The 16,646-nt window shown below is 43.7% G+C and overlaps 1 protein-coding gene across 1 annotated transcript in view; it reads right to left on the bottom strand.

Moving 5' to 3' along the window:
• GRB2 (growth factor receptor bound protein 2) overlaps positions 1-14,678 on the bottom strand; it is a 72,149-nt gene extending 57,471 nt beyond the window's left edge. Inside the window, exons 1-2 of the mRNA XM_043585260.1 lie at positions 14,466-14,678; positions 6,345-6,559 (exon numbers count right to left, since the gene is read on the bottom strand). Of these exons, the coding sequence (XP_043441195.1) occupies positions 6,345-6,422 (78 nt within the window). The 5' untranslated portion in view covers positions 6,423-6,559; positions 14,466-14,678. The remainder of the gene's footprint in view (positions 1-6,344; positions 6,560-14,465) is intronic.
• Positions 14,679-16,646: the final 1,968 nt, after the last annotated feature.

Raw genomic sequence — 16,646 nt, forward strand, 5'->3', positions numbered from 1 at the left:
GGCAGTTAAGAACACAGAATCTGGATGCAAACCGGTCTGAATCTGAATGCTAACTGGTGAACTCGGGCCGCTTACTGAACCTAACCCTCACATCCCTCATCAGTAAAATGGGAATAACAGCATCCTTGTTAAGATTCTTTGGAGGGCTAAAAGGGAATGGAAGTAAAATACTCAGCTTCCTGCAAGGACATCCTGAGCACTCCATGTACTAGTTACGTTACTACTTTTTAAAAAAAGATCCACTTAAACACTTCTCCGTGCCAAGTGTAGACATTCTGTGTTGACATAGATTTACACCAACATTAACACCTTCATAGCATTCCATCTCACGGCACGATAACCTGCTTATGTAGCGTCCTAATGATGGGCTACTTAGGTTTGGGGTTTTGGTGTTTTTTTTTTTTTGTAATATGGTTAATTCCATCAATTTAAAGATGCCTCTTTTTACACATTTTAACATGTCTGAAATGCATGTTTCATAATTTAACTGCAAAAACTTATTTTCCAGGTGGTACATACATTAATTGAAGTAAATATCCTATGTCTACATTTACACAAACTTGTTTGAGAATTTTCTTAGAATAAATTTTTAAAAGTAGAATTGCTGGGTCGTTTCATGTTCTGATACGTGTCACCAAGACACCATTCAGAAAAATTATATTGTTGGGGCACCCGGGTGGCTCAGTCGGTTGAGAGTCCAACTTCAGTTCAGGTCATGATCTCATGCCTCGTGAGTTCAAGCCCTACATCGGGCTTGCTGCTGTCAGCTCAGAGCCTGGAGCCTGCTTCCCATTCTGTGTCTCCCTCTCTCTCTCTCTCTCTCTGCCCCTCCCGTGCTTGTGCTCTGGCTCTGTCTCTCTGTCTTTTTCAAAAGAAATAAACATTATAAAAATTTTTTTTAAGAAAAACCGCATTATTGTTACAAACCTCCACTGGCAGAAGGTGACAGCCCGTTTCTCCACATGCTGGCCAACACAAGGTGGGGTCAATTTTTATCATCTTTGCTAATCTGACAGGCAAAATGACCTCATTTTCTCCACTTCTTTCACTATTGAAGTCAATTTACTTTAGACAGGATGTCCAATAAGTCACTCAGTAGAAGAGTGCCACAAGCCGGCTGTCCAGGCCTGGCAGGTGAGCAAAGCAGGTCTGCTGATGCCTCACATTTCTGGGCTACTCACACCTGACAGTTAAAAGGAGCAGTAACGTGCTGTCGGAGGGAGCATCGCAGCCAGACCTGAGACCAAGCCCCAGCTTCGTAACTTACTGCACTGTGTGAACCTGAGCAAGTTACTTCACTTGTGAGCCTGTTTCTGCAGGTGTAAGATGAGGCTAACGAGGGCCAACCTTTTAGTACCCAAACTAGAAATAATGTACGACTTTGGGGCATAGTAAATGCTCCATAAACGGGAGCTATTCAAACCGAAAGACCCCCGAAGGAACACTGTATTTCCTTACTCATTTCTTCCTCTAAACAGGGATGACTGGTCTTCAGCCAGGCCCCCAGAAGGAGCCCTGTATGGGAACCGAAATCTCATTCTTAGCACCTACGTGGAAACAGTCCATTCAGATGACGGGGGGAAAAATGCGTACAGTCAAAGGCAAACAAATCATTTGTTCTAAGAGAATTCAAATCATCCTCATACATAAAAATTAAATGCAAAATTCTGGTTTTAGTCAACAAGATCAGTAAGAATTCTTATCAACAGGCAGAGAAATGCTTCCACCAAGCAGACCGATACTAGGAATTTGAAACAGTTCCTTATTAAGTACTTTAAATCCCATCCTGTGTTTAATCATTCAAATACCTGAAATGAGACTCCTGTACCCAAATTCAGAAGTTCTAGCGGCTGTGAAAACTATTACCAATTCAACCCCAGTTCAGATTCCTGACTTCTCAGGAACAGGCTCAGTGGGCATTCTCTCAGCTACACGGATTTATTCCAAATGTCCCCAGCAGAAATTCCATTATTTTTCCCCCAGCATCTCTCAACGCCATCCACCCCCGACCTTTGTTCCTAGCCTCTGACACCTATGCAGGCACTTGCCTCCCAGGCGGCTAACTGCAACCTTCCAGGCTGGGGCTCCAGGCTTCCCTCCTATCACAGAACACTTCCCTCATCAGCTAAAAGCCTTTAAAGGCTTAAAGACAGATCAAATTCTTACTCTTTTTTCTTATCTTGCTCCAATTCTACCTTCTTTTCTACTATGGCACAGTCTTCAACCCCATTCTAGCATTCCTATCTCAAACACAAGCACCCACTCCCCCTCACCATCTCACGAGGTCGGGTTTAAGTCACACACCCTCCAACCATCATTCTCAGACTTCAGCTCTTACCAATCTCTGCCCTTCCTACATTATTACTCTGGCAGTCACAGTGTGTGACACAACTCGGCATTCCATTAAATAAATACCAGTTCCTTACTGGGACTCCTGGATGGTTCAGTTGGCGGAGTGTGACTCTTGATTTCAGCTCAGAGTGTGAGTTCGAGCCCCACATCGGGCTCTGTGCTGACAGCTCAGAGCTTGGAGCCTGCTTCAGATTCTGTGTCTGCCTCCCCCCCCCCCCCCATGCTCTGTCTCTCTCAAAACTAAAGAAACATTTAAAAAAATAAAAAAACAAAAAAACCCAGTTCCTTACTAAGTACTTACTAAGAGTTGTGATCTTGGATCATTTAACCTCTGTGGGCCACTTCCTCATCTAAAAAATAAAATCTAAATTAAGACCTTTTAAAAGGTCCTCACCTGTTCTAAAAATCCTCTAATTTTGTATACTGCCATATCCTGTTTCACATATTAATTTCACTTCTCATATTTGATTTTAGAAGTCCTGAAAGGAGAAAGTATAACCTGTATTTCTTCCCCAACTTTCAAAGCAACTTATCCCAGGGTGTGGCTAAAGAAGATGCTCAGTAAATGTGACATTAAAACGGTCATCTGCACCAAGATAGAACACTTCAAAGAGCCGAGTGTGAAGCCAAGACCTATTTCTTTCTTTCTTTAAGATTTTTATTTTTAAGTAATCTATACACCCAGCACTGGGCTAGAACTCTCACATCCCAGAGATCAAGAGTCACGTGCACCGAGCCAGCCAGGCACCCCTCAAGACCAATTTCTAAAGCAGTCTTGAAAACTGATAAAGGTAGTTAGTGCCAAATGAGCAGAAGACACCAAGACGACCCACTGCTGGTTCTCTTCTACAATCAAAGGTCTGCCTTGACAGCAAAGAAAAGCCACCAACTCTAGAAAGGAATGAGCACAGGTTTGAGAGCTAAAAATGGTCTCTTAATTCGTACGCAGCACTGCCTGAAGCACAGGCACATAAGCCCCTAAATGACAGATCTACCTCGGAGGTAAGCTCAGATGTGTTATGCGCTATAGGGGAGAGGATTCAGGGGCCTTGTCTGGTGGAGAACCCCTGGGACTATCTGAAGCCTGCACTACAACGGCAGGGAAATTTAGGTTCATTTCAGCCACGCAAGGCTGAAAATTGCAACAGACCAATTCCTTCCATTTCTATGCCCCAGTGCCCTTCTTCTCCTCCCCTCCAAAAAAAAAAAAAAAAAAAAAAACAAAAAAAAAACCACACACACACAGACAAGGGACAGTAACAAAGGAGATATATTGAAGCATTCAGTTCTATTTTAGGTTTCCAGTGAAATGTTTTCATTTTTGTCTCTTTTCTCAGAGCAGCACGAGTCAACATGTAGAAAGAAAGTAAAGAAGTGGTCTGCTGGAGGATGGGGTCCACATTAACCAAAGTTAACCAGGTGCTCCAAGACAGTGAGAGGATGTAATCTTTCTGAACTCTACTCGGAGGCAAAGGGCTAAGCCCTTTTCTAGGGCATTATCTTCAAATAAAATGTATTCGATGCCCATATGTACACACACCCTCCCTTAGCAAAAGAGGGCAAATATAGCCCTATTTCAATCATGTCAAACTGGTCAATGCTATTCCAGCCACTTATAAACATGCTTTGGCTCACAACTAACATCCTTAAGAGCTATCAAATCAAATCAAATCAAATCAAAGCCACTCAAATGAAACCAGTTACTCCCTGAATAATCAAATGGAGAAAACACTGCTTTTTAAAATAACAGTTCTTAAGACAAAGCAATGTCCCTCCTCTTCACTCAGCTGTTCCACAGAATCATGAGACAAAGGGCAACTACTGTATTAGCACTTTTTTTTTTCTTTTTGGAGTAAAGCCACAAGATTACTAACAAACAGCTAACGGTCACCATTCAAGAGTAATAATGACATTATGACTTCATATGCCAGTTATCTACCAAATTGGAAAGAAGCAAATATATGTATTTTTCTCTTCCCAAAGAAAATCTGAAAGTAAATGTGAGCACTCTGACTCACTTTCTCTCCCAACAGAACAATTTCTGGGGGAATGTTAAACAGTACCCTCTTCTCTAATTATAGGATGGGAGAGAAGGGTTTCACACTTGTTCATGAGCTTACCAACTGAAGCTGGAGAACTTACAAGATCCTCATGGTCTAGGTCTAGGATAAACTTCAGTGTTAACACTCAGGGAAAAGCTCTTGCCTAAAAACTCTTAAAAATAGACCTCAAATCCTTAGTTTTGTTGCTTTAGTGCTAAATATGTAACAGGGTAAACGTAGAGGAAAATATGAACTACCAGGCTTCTAGGTTTAAGTTTCTTGGGTAAGCTTAATGGAGAAATCTACGTTTGTATTGGGGGGCGGCAGGGAAGGCCCCACAGGGTTTCGTACAAGCAACAGATACGGGTAGTTGAACAGCCAACTGTTTAAATTCCACTATAGTTAATGTTCACTGTTATACTGGTTTCAGGAGGACAATATTCGAGTAGCCAATCTTCTGATGATACAAGCTGGTTATCTGTTGAAAACAGTAATCACCTATGAACACATCAAATTACTCCTCTGTACACCAATGAAAGAGTAATTTAATAGTTCAAGTTATGTCTGGTCCCTTGCTCTGACTTCTAGTTAAGAAAACAGAAACAGAACACATATATTACCCTAAAACCTATAGCTGGTTCTGTCTGCTGACAATTCAGTGCTGACTTGGAGAATACCCTGAGAAAGCTGGGCATCACAAAAAACAGTTCTGAAAAGAACACACTTTCCTTCTCTTTCAAGGGCTCTTCAATATTGCCTTCTATGAAATACAACCTAACATCAAGAAACTACTGAGCAGGTAACTTCAGAGTTGAACTCTATGCCTCCGGCAAAGAGAGCAAAATAGTAGCTACCCACAGGTCTGAAGGACTCAAAAGAAAAAGAAAAACAAAAAACAAAAAAACCCGTCCTTCTATAGGGGATATTTCTACATTTCCACTTTGTGCCTCTTTGTAAAATTCTCATAATTTTCATTCAGGGGTAGTATACAAATGGGTGGCAAACCCCCAACCATCAGACTAGGCTCAGAGGAAAAAAATGTCGAAAGTTGAGACGCAGTGAACATGCAAACACTCAACTTCAGGTTCTCCTCATGCAGAGCTGACACATTATTCGATAACACCCACCCTTGTAAAAATAAATTACATACCCAAAAGGGCAAGCTGCTGCCGTCAATTGGGTAAACAACATAATTACCATGTGCCAGGTGGAAAGTGAATCCTCGTGTAAATAGTTTGGGCTCAGAATGAGCTGCAAACTGTAAAGAAGCTGATTTTTAAACTGTCAGCAGGTTTCTTTTGTGCAATGAGAGTTTAACACAGGGTAATTGCTCAAGTTTCTTTTGAGAAAATCGCCCTGTGACTTGTACAACAACGCAACAAACCTCAGGATTTAGAACTCCACTAGTTTTCTCACAAAGAATAAAAATACACTGAGGTTCTTTAATGAGTTTTGGCATATACTTCTAACCGCCTCTCAAAACTAGAGGAAATTAATTTCTAACCAACTAGCATCATGTTCCAGAATGCAAAACCTTGACTGTGTAAGATAAGACTGAGTGCTTTTACATAAATACTTCAAGTTTAAGTCTTTAAAAAAAAAAAAAATCCCCTAATGCTTAATAAAACTGCAAAATGTATCAGGCTACTCCGATACTTCCTTGTGACAATCACGCTGCTCTGACTTTACGTGCAAACAACAAGCAAACAGAGATACTGGAGGCACTCACACAAAGGCAGTTAAAGACCATACATCACACCAACCGTCTTAAGTCATATTTAATATTCCTCTCAGCATCTATCTCAGCTATCCAGAGCGCGCCCGATGGTAAATGGTCAACGCGGGCACTGAGAAAGGAGGAGCTCGGCTTCTTTGTGTGTCATCAGGGTAAACGAAGGTAGGGGAGTACAAGGGGAGGCCATCTCAGCATCTGCGTGGCATCCCACTTACCTTGAGGATGTCCCCCCTTTTGAAGCTCAGCTCGTCGTCAGCAGTAGCTTTGAAGTCATATTTGGCGATGGCTTCCATTCTGGGCGCCGCTCAGTGCTCAGCAGCCTGAAGCCGGGGGAAGGGAGTCTTCCCTGCCGAAGCCACCCAGCGCCCTGGGCTCGGCCTCGCCGCTCTCTCGGGACCGGCTCGTGCACTCCGGGACACACAATGCCGCCCTGAATCACAAGAGGGATGGTTGAGAGAAGTGGCCGGCACCGAAGGCGGCCCCGCCCTGCCAATCTGCCTGCCGCCCCAGCCCCCACGCCCCCTGGCTCGGCCCGCCTCCCTCCCTCGCAGGCAGGAGCCCCGATCGCCTCCTTCCTCCTCGCAGGCTCGGCCCCCAGGCGACTGACAGGCCCGCCGGCCAATGGCGGCAGGCGCTCGAGCTATTCCCGCACACACTTCCTCTTCCTTCCCGCTGGGTGTGCGCGGTGCTCAGGAGGAGCCGGCTGAAGACCCTCTCGGTCTCCGCCTCTCCTCCCTCGCCCCTTGCGCTCTCTGCTCCTCCGGCCCGAAATGCAGTCCACCCAAAGAAAGGCCTCGCCCTGCGGACGGCACCCAGCCTTTCCCAGTTACACAGGCCTATCTCCTTCCTTTCCCCCTGCCGACCTTTCTGGTGTTCTGAAAATGTTCGGTCCCGTATCCAGTCAAAAGCAAGCAATTGTGGCTTTGGTCTTCAGCTGATTTCACTGTTCTCGGAAACTAACCTCGGTCTGCTCCTAGGAAAGCAGGTCAAAGTGAACCTAGGAACTACTCTTTAAAATTCAATTTGCTGTTCTGAGCAAGGCAGCTCTGCCTCTATCGCTTCCAGACTGATCGGCAAGCTCAGGTAACCAGAAATAGAGGAGATCCAGCTCTGACGCTTGAAAAGGCTCCAGCCTTTTGTTGAAGACCTGCTCTTGCCTAAGGCTCCTTCTCCCCTGAAGACCCCCAAGACTTTGGACTCCAAAGAGCCCTTGAAATAGAGGTCCAAAGTTCAGCAATTCCAGAAGAAGCTTCTACATCACTTCTCACTACCCTAAGGAGCAAAGCTTAAATCCTAACTACACTTGAAAGGAATCCCCTTTTCCGAATCTGAGCTGCCAGATGTCTTATCCCGGGGAAAGAAAGTGCAGGGAGATGGTGCCAGGAAGTCTAACAAATCTCTCAGTCAACCTGAGAACAGCTGCTTCTCTCAGCACCAAAGGAATACTAAGATGAACCAAGTTGCATTTTTGCAGGTAAAGATTCTGTAATAACCCTTAGGTAGTGTACTAGGTGATGGTGAACTGTGGGCAGTACAATCACTGTTGTAAAAAAAAAAAAAAAAAAAAAAAAAAAAAATCTCCAGGCACCAATACGGCCACAACCTAGACCTTTGCGTAACTAAAGGAAAATAAAGCCCCATTTCTGTCTTCAGTTACTGTTTTCATACAGGCTAAATAAAAGCAGAAAACAACACGGGACACTGGCAGAATGGGGACAGATTATTTATAGTGACACCGTTCTCGGATAATTACCACCTAGCAGAGAGCTCATCTGAGGGGCATGGGTGATTATCATCCTTTATTCTAAAGTTAACAATTGGGGCATTAATCAGGCATAGCTACAAAAGGACTAAGCAGTAAATCAGCTGGGAATATTAAGATTAGAAGAAAATGAGCATTACCAAAGAGGACAGAAATCACCTAGTAATAAAAAGTCCTTTAGTCAAATTCTGAAAGCCAAACATTCTACTGCAGGTAAACTAATCAACCAAACCAATGTTTATTCTATCAGGCCATGATATCCCATGTGGGGCTGGCTCTAAGAGAGGAAAGTAAAGAGAGAGCTCTAGCAAATATATAAAAAAATACAATTAGTCTCAGTATTTATTTATTTAAAATTTTCTTAGGTAATCTCGACACCCAACATGGGGCTTGAACTCATGACCCCACGATCAAGAGTCACATGATCTACTAACTCAGCCAGCCAGGGCTCAAAGTATTTATTTTTGTGTGTCCTTAAACCCCCTTTATTTATTCTCTCTGTAGTTGCTTTTTTAAATCAAACTAACCCACGTATATAATTTTGAAAGTCACAGATTTTGAAAGGCTTATTAAAAAAAAAAGGGCAGTTCCCCACCCCAACACCTACAAGCAATCACCCTTAATTCTGTTTTTAGCTTTCTTTTTGCACCTACAGTATTTCTAAATAATATGCTTCTGTTGTTTTTAAATTTATTCCAGCCATGACCTATTGCTTGCAAGATGTTCACCCCTGACAGTTTCCCCTTGCCCCATCCCAGTAATACCACATATTCCGGTTTAAGCAGTTTCACACGGCAAAATATTCTTCACTGCTGATTTAAATATATTACAACCAACCTTCCTTTCTAGTATAATCCTTTACTTTTTCCCGGCATTAACAACTGCTTTTCCTTCTTTGACTACTCTCCAATATGTGTACCCATTTTTATTTTTTTGCAAAGGCTTCAAAATCTCTGCTATGTGCCTGTCAATGTTTTCTACTGAGTATTTATTTTAATTGGTCTCCAGGGCTGACAGTTGGAACCATGTATCAGTGATGGGAAACCTAAGAATAACTGAGCAGATCTAACAAAAATAAGGAGCTGCATTTTTGAAAAAGAGAAATCAGAAAAATCGGACAGAAACTCAAAGCATTGTCATTGTCAAGGTGCTATGTTGCAACAGGGCGCAAACTTCTATTTCATTCGGGATTTCAGACAACTGCAGTGTAACCAACCGAACAGCAGCAGCATAAAAAGACAGTTTTCAACACTGGTTTTCCTGTTACCTAACTCATCTACCACAGGTTTCCTAGAGAAAGCATAAACAGACTAACACTCTTGAAAATCATGTTTCAAGTAACTACTGCTTTGTGAGACACAGTTTGAGACAAATGAAAACCAGGCACAATCAATACTTCTGTGGCTGTGCCAAATAAAAATTAGCAGCTCATGGAGAAGACCTGGAGGGGTCAGCTTATCAGGCCAGCCACAGAAAAGAGCACTCAGGCTATTCAACGGGGTGTGTTTCATTAATAACAAAACTATCTTATACACAACACTAATGACTAAAAGGAAGAAAGCTGAAAGTGGACACAATGTATAATGATTTCAACAGAGAAGATGGGTGGAGAGTACACTGAACCCTAATGAGAATACTTAAAACTGTTTCAGCATACACCCTTCCTTCAGTCCATCACACACAGCAAATTCTAAAGCAAGTGCAACTTGAATCGTTCATTTCAAGCAATGTGCACTGAATCCTAAAATGCAGTCTCCTAAAGGTATCTGTAGGATTTGTTCTCCTTCCACTTAACTCTTCTTCCCCAAATTTACAGAAAATAAAAATACACAACACTCACTGGGCAATATCACTTAGTGTTAAGGCCCCTGGTCTCTAAAAGCAGGTTGATCTGGGTTGAACAAATGACCTTGGTGCTTACCGGCTATAATTTTGGGCAACCCCCCCCCCTTTTTTTTTTGCTGGGGGGTAAGCCTTTTAAACAAGCCCCATTTCTCATTTGTAAAATGGGGATAGTATCACCTACTTCATAAGATTCATTCACCATTAAATTAGGTAATATAGATAATATACGTGAAGTGCTTTGGACAGGGCCCGACATTAAGTCATTCAAAATAAGTTAAAATGTGATTCTACTTAAAACAGAGAAGATGGTCAACTTCCCTAGTTAGAAACTGCAAATTACAACAATGAGATTTCTTTCACCTACTAGTTGCCCAATTTTTTAAAGGTTTATAATATTTAGCCTCTGCAATTCTCTGGTTGAACAGACTCCCAGGCTCTTTATTCAATGTTCATCCACTTAACAATTTGAGCTGCTACTATATGCCTGACAATGTGCTTGGTATTGGATTGTAATAATAAAACCATCCCAGAGCACAGGAGCAGGGAATTAATCAGTTCAATCTTTTTGGAAAGTAATTTTATAGTATCTACTGACAATTTAAAAATACACACCCTTGAACAAGCAATTCCATTTCCTACATTTATCTTGCTGAAACACTGACAAACACCACGTGCAAAATACATATATACCTGATCAATATCCATGAGAATGTCTATGAAATATATTTCTATATAAATACTAAAAGATATTATCAAGTTAAAAACAAAAATGAAGAAAGATTTGTTTACCCCATTTCTGTAAAGCAAAACATTATTTATCAGCATGTGCTAAAGAAAAAAAAAAAAATCAAAGGGTTAACAATGGTTATCTCCGGGAGCAAGGTCACAAAATATTTTCATTTTCTGCACCATATACGTCAGTTATATTTTCATCACTACTTTTATAGTTAGAAAAAACCGAACACCGAGACGCCTGGATTCCTGAGTTCAAGCCCTGCATCGAGCTCTCTGCTGTCTGCACAGAGCCCACTTCGGATCCTCTGTCCCCCTCTCTTTCTGCCCCTCCCCCGTTTGCACGTCCAGGCGTGCTCTCCCCCCCCCAACCAAATAAAATAAACATTAAAAAAAAGAAAGAAGGAAAAAACAAACACCAAAATCTTACTGGTGTTCTGGAGTCAAACCTGGATTCAACTGTCGCTTTACCACTTGACTAGATGGGGAACACTAGAGAAATAACTTATAGTCTCTAATTCCTAGTTTCCCTAAGCTGGAAAATGGGGCTAACAGCATCTACCTTTTAAGGGCATTTTGATGATTAAAACAAATAGCCCATGGGGCACCTGGCTGGTTCTGTCAGTAGAGCTTAGAGAATGCTCCTCTTTATCTCAGGGTTGTGAGTTTGAGCCCCACATTGGGTGTAAAAAATACTTAAAAAAAAAAAAAAATTAAAAGTCTTAAAAAAAAAAAGGGGGGGCGCCAGGGTGGCTCAGTCGGTTGAGTGCCCGACTTCAGCTCAGGTCATGATCTCACAGTTCCTGGGTTTGAGCCCCACGTTGGGCTCTGTGCTGACAGCTCAGGGCCTGGAGCCTGCTTTGGATTCTGTGTCTCCGTCTCTCTGTGCTACTCCCCTACTCACACTCTGTCGCTCTCTCAAAGATAAATAAAGATTAAAAAATTAAAAATATATATATTAAAAAAAATAAAAGAAATTTTTAAAAATCTTAAAAAGAGAGAGATACCATGTGTAAAGGCCTTCATAGAGTCTCTGGCGCAAAGTGCTAAGAAGCGTTAACTGGCTAGTATCACCAGTACCTTTTCAAATACCAGGCCACTATATTCTTACATCTTCCATCTGCGTACAAACTTAGCAGAGCATTCTCGGAGGTAAATTAACAGCCCTATTAAGTACAAAGTTTAAAATTAAATTGCTCCACATCACAGTCCTAACAATGCTCACATACTTACGCATATAAAGACTAATCGCATCTATCATCAGTTACTCTGTTTGGCTTTTAAATATTTACTCTGTATATACAGGAGGTGTGATTTTAAATGGACTAATTGAAAGCCGCATTCCACTCCGTCTCATTATTTCACAGCTGCATTCTGCAGCAACAGTCTTGGCCCTTGGACCAGTAGCATCAAAACCTCCCTATTCAGAGACTGATTCACTGTGGGGTGCCTTCTGGAGTTCTGCAAAAGGTAAGGGCCTTAGGCCCAGAGCCTGATTTAAAGTAAGACTCACGGTAATTCTCATGCACACTAAATTCGAAGCATCACTGTTGTACTAGAAGCGCGCCTTAACCAGGTTTTAAACTTTGCATTCCACACAATGCACTACAAGGTCTTTGCATAAAATGAAAATAATGCGTGTTCACTCGGCTCAACTAGGAAAAAGCCAACTTTGACAAATAAAACCAAGGACTCCCAACAGCCATTCAGTAGTGCTGGAAAGTTCTTCTCAATTAAGCAAGTAACTAATTAATTTCTCTCAGCAGAGCGCGGTGAGTCTCTACTCCGTATTACTTAATTTCTCCAAAATCTATTACTCTTCTGTTCTAGGTAACAATCAGAACTGCTGCAGCCCAACAGGCAACATAACAGATTTTTCTCAGAAAAATTGCTAAGTACCATCAACTAGTGGTATTTAAAACCTAGCAATCCCTCAGATCTGAATACACTTGCTAACGAAGTGAACTCCCTCAAGCATTTAAATGCTTGCTCTTGGTATCAGAAAAAGCCGATTATAAGCATTAACTTTGCTTTTTACCTTGGGAATTCAGAAAATTTTGAGCAAGGGAAGGAGCAATGGAACACTAGTTATTCCTCTCTGTCAAAAACAAACAAACAAACAAACAAACAAAAACAACCCCTCAACAACAACAAAGATGAGTAATTAAAAGAACCCTGGCAAAGAATTCATATTATCACAATGGCCAGGTTTTAATTCATCGGCGGTCTAAATAAATTCCATTCCCTTAAATATTTCACGTTATCTTAGTTCTATTGTAATATATAGGTCTATGACTGGTTTTTGTTTTTCAACATTAACCACTTCCCACTAAAAGCCAAAAAGAAGTCAGATGATGAGTGGGCCCCTGGGTGGCTCAGTCGGTTAAGCCTCCGACTTCAGCTCAGGTCATGATCTCGTGGTTCGCGAGTTCGAGCCCCCAAGTAGGGCTTCTGTGCTGACAGCTCAGAGTCTGGAGCCTTCTTCCGATTCTGTGTCTCCCTCTCTCTCTGCCCCATCCCTGCTCTCTGTCTCACAAAAGTAAATAAATGTTAAAAAAAAAAAAAAAAAAAAAAAGTCATACAAGCCCCAAATTGACCCAATCTTCCTTACTAACATGAGAAACCTAGAAAGAAAAAAGAAAGCAGTCACACGGTACAACGTTAAAATGAAAACAACTAAAACACAAATAACACAAGCCAGCTACACTTGTGACCTACTGGTGGTATTGATTACTTACGGATGAATTCAATCCTTTGAGCCTCCCCGTTCCCAGGGGGAGAACTTAAAAGTCTAGGCAAGGTTCTCTGGCAACTCTTCTGGCTGACTGAAGGAACCCATAAAGGAGGAAAGAGGGTATCTTCCCCAGAGAGAAAACGGACTCTTTAAATGAGGGAGAACACGAATTGCACCAAAGGTCAGAAACCTCGAAAAATTATGCCCAAGAGGGGGACAAAAAGGAGGAAGGGGAAGTAGATTAGAAAGAAAAAAAAAACAAACAAAAAACGGGGGCAGGGAGGAAGCAAATGACTTGCATTACACGAGTAAGCATTTAGTGAACTCAGTGAAATGGAGAAAGGAAAGGCAACTACTGGAGAAGTGCAAAGCGAAAAAGTGAGACAGGAAAGCCAAAGAGACTATGCTAACTTCTTTCATGTGTCTTTTAGACTCGTTTCCGAGGCAACAGAGCCAAAAGATAGACCCCGAGTGCCCTTCGGCTCCTCTGCAAATCGGACTTTCATAATAACTCCCCAAACAAGCTATAACTCCTACGGCTTGTGTTTAAAAGAGCAAATGAAAAGTACCACTGCTTTTCTAGCCTCTCGCATTAAAATCATTCCTCGGAACATTTCAACCAACTGCTGCCTGTTGTTCTTTACAAGAATTTTTCAGAGGATAGTTTCAAAAATTAAAAAAAAAAAAAAAAAAAAAAGCGACAGACGTAAAGGCATCTCAACCGGCTTCAGGAGCAAAAGGTTCTCACTCATGGTATTCATAGGGTTGGTGGGGTCCCTCCCCAAATTTGGCCTAAAGACACCAGGAGATGGTGACGTGGTGGCCGTGCAGGTCGAAGGAGCATCAATCACCACATATGCAGCCGCTGCGAATCCCCCGCCTCCCGGGCCAAGTCAGACTGACTCACAGAATGAGTACCCAGGGCTCCCGGGCTTCTCCCGGGCCCCTTCTGCGCAAACCCTCTCGAAGAAAGCGTAGAACTTAATTAGGAGCCCCCGGCCCCCCGCCCCAGGGTCCGGGGCTGTGAGCCGAGCGAAGGGCCGGGGGAGGACGGTGCCCCAGGAAGGAAGCGCTCCAAAAGGGGAAACGCGGTGCCCGGAGCCCCGGGGACTCCGTCCCCCGCCACAGGCCTCGCCACTCTGAACCCGAGCCCCGGCAGCCCTCGGGAGGCTCCGGCCCGGTCCCCGCGGGCCAACTACCGCTGCGGAGCGGGGGGAAAAGAGGCACCGGAGCAGCGCCGCCGCCGCCGCCGGCCGCACTCACCGTGGCGCAGCTGCTCCGCTCCACGCCCGGCCGTCCTCTCCGCAGCGGTGCGAGCGGCCACCGACCCCGCTGCTGCTCCCCTAGGGCAGCGCCTGTGCCCGTCGCCGTCACCGCTTCAATCTTCGTCGACACCGCCGTCGCCGCCGCCGCCCGCTCGCCGAAGCAGCACAGCCGCCTGGCTTCCGCTCCTCGTCGGGGTCCCGCGAGAACTTCTCCGCGCGGCCCCGCCCCGCCCCGCCCCCGCGAGACTTCCCCCGGCGGAAAAGCGCAGAGCGCAAGCGCTCCTCCTCCGCCCGGGTCGCGCAGGTAGCCACCATCTAGCAGCCTAGGCGCCTGCGCCAGACCGCCCCGCAGCAGGTGGCACCGCCGTGGCTCCGCCTCCGGGTCGCTGTAACCCTTTCGGTTCCGAGGCGGGTAAATTACAGCCCAGCCCTGAAGGGGTGACTCTTCACCACACCCTAATCACTTCCCTTTTCTTGCCACCAAACCGAGGCAGTTGGCGGGGAGTGGTGATGGGGTGCGGAAATCTCCCTCCAGCGTGAAGCACTCCAAATAGAGGACCAGGTTTTGAAATATTTGAGAATCCGGTCCAAACTGCAGTGTTAGGCGAATATATTCTTTGCTCCTTGATCTAATCAAGTGCTTGAAATATGCTAAGCGTAGGTATGACTATAGGTGCTAGGTATAGAAGGTACAACGATGAACAGAAATCCTAGCCCTCAAGCAATTCAAGGTCTAGAAGGGATTAAAAGTAAACAAAAAATGCCCTACGTAATGTTAGAATTATTTGGGGGAATGCTGAGTAAGCCAAAAAGATGCGAGGAAGGACCGCTACTCTCATCTCAGAATAGCCTTCCCTGAAAAGGTGAATGGTGATGATGTCTGAGCTGAAGACCAGTAGGAGTTCACCAGACAGAGAGGTGGAGATAGATGCATTCCTGGCGAAGGGAACAGCACGCATGTACAAGGAACGGAGGCGTGACAGAGTCGTGTTCTGTTCAATGCTAAGTAATTCCTATACCAGGGGGATAAGTAGGGTAGCGACAGATGAGGCTTGAAGAAGTAATTCATATTTTTCAGTTCCAAAAGCTCTTTCCAACTAAAGAGAACAGAACGTATCAAATGGTAATGTTCTCCCTGGAAGCCAACAAAATAGTGCTGAGAGGAGAATGACAAAACATCTGATTCTATAGAGAAGACAAGCCATCGACATAAGGAAAATGAATTTTTCTTTCACCAAGTGATTATTGAGCATCAACTCCATGCAAGGCACTATGGGAGGGAATAGATGAACCCTCCAAAGCCTCTGCTTTCAGCAGTTTGTAATCCAGAGGAGAGTTGCCTAGTCTGCAAGGCAACACAGCTGGCCTTACTTAATTCCCATTGAACCGTATATAAGACTTCAGAGGAGGGAGCCAGTTACTTGGTGCTCAGGTGATCAGGGGGGGGGCTTGGTGTTTGAACTGCAACCTGAAAGCAGGGAGGAAAGAGTGACAGAATTAGCCAATATTTCAGATTGCCCAGAGTTTAGTATTTGGGGTGGGGGGAAGTAATAAGAGGCAAGGCCAAGACGTATGGCTTAGGGTTCATTGGCAAGCGATTACCAACCTCTGAAGGCTTTTGAGCTGGACATGTCTGATATGTAGTGAAGATAATAAGAGGACTATCTATTTACTACCTGGAGTATGCTAAAGTCATAGCATTTCTACAGGGTGGATAAAAATATCCCCATTTACAGACTCAGAAACAGAGGCTTAGAGTTTAGTCTCAGCCTAGGCTTAGAAACTAGGCTTCTTAACTTACCCAAGGAAACCCAATTGTAATAGACCCAAGACTTGAACTTAGGCCTGTCTTGTTTCAAAAATCCATATTTTTCCAACCATGATACTTTATAATTACTTTGTAATTCTAGAATGGTGGCCAAAAAAGAGAGAGAGAGAGAGAAATGAAAGGGTAGGACTTAGCTGCTGAGCAGAGAGGAGAAGGAAGCGAGGGAAGAGTTGCATTTCTTTGTTTTGAGTAGGGGGAACAACAGAGAACTTTGCCAGTCAAGGGGACTAGCTAACTGGGCAGGGGAGGAGTTGTGCAGGGAAGGGGCAGGGAAGGAGATCAGGATGTCCAGTTTTGGAAATGGAGAGTTCATCATTCTAGGAGACATGCAGGTGGAAATGTCCAGTATGC

This window comes from Prionailurus bengalensis, chromosome E1 (genome assembly GCF_016509475.1).
Source record: "Prionailurus bengalensis isolate Pbe53 chromosome E1, Fcat_Pben_1.1_paternal_pri, whole genome shotgun sequence".
Taxonomy (NCBI): Eukaryota; Metazoa; Chordata; class Mammalia; order Carnivora; family Felidae; genus Prionailurus; species Prionailurus bengalensis.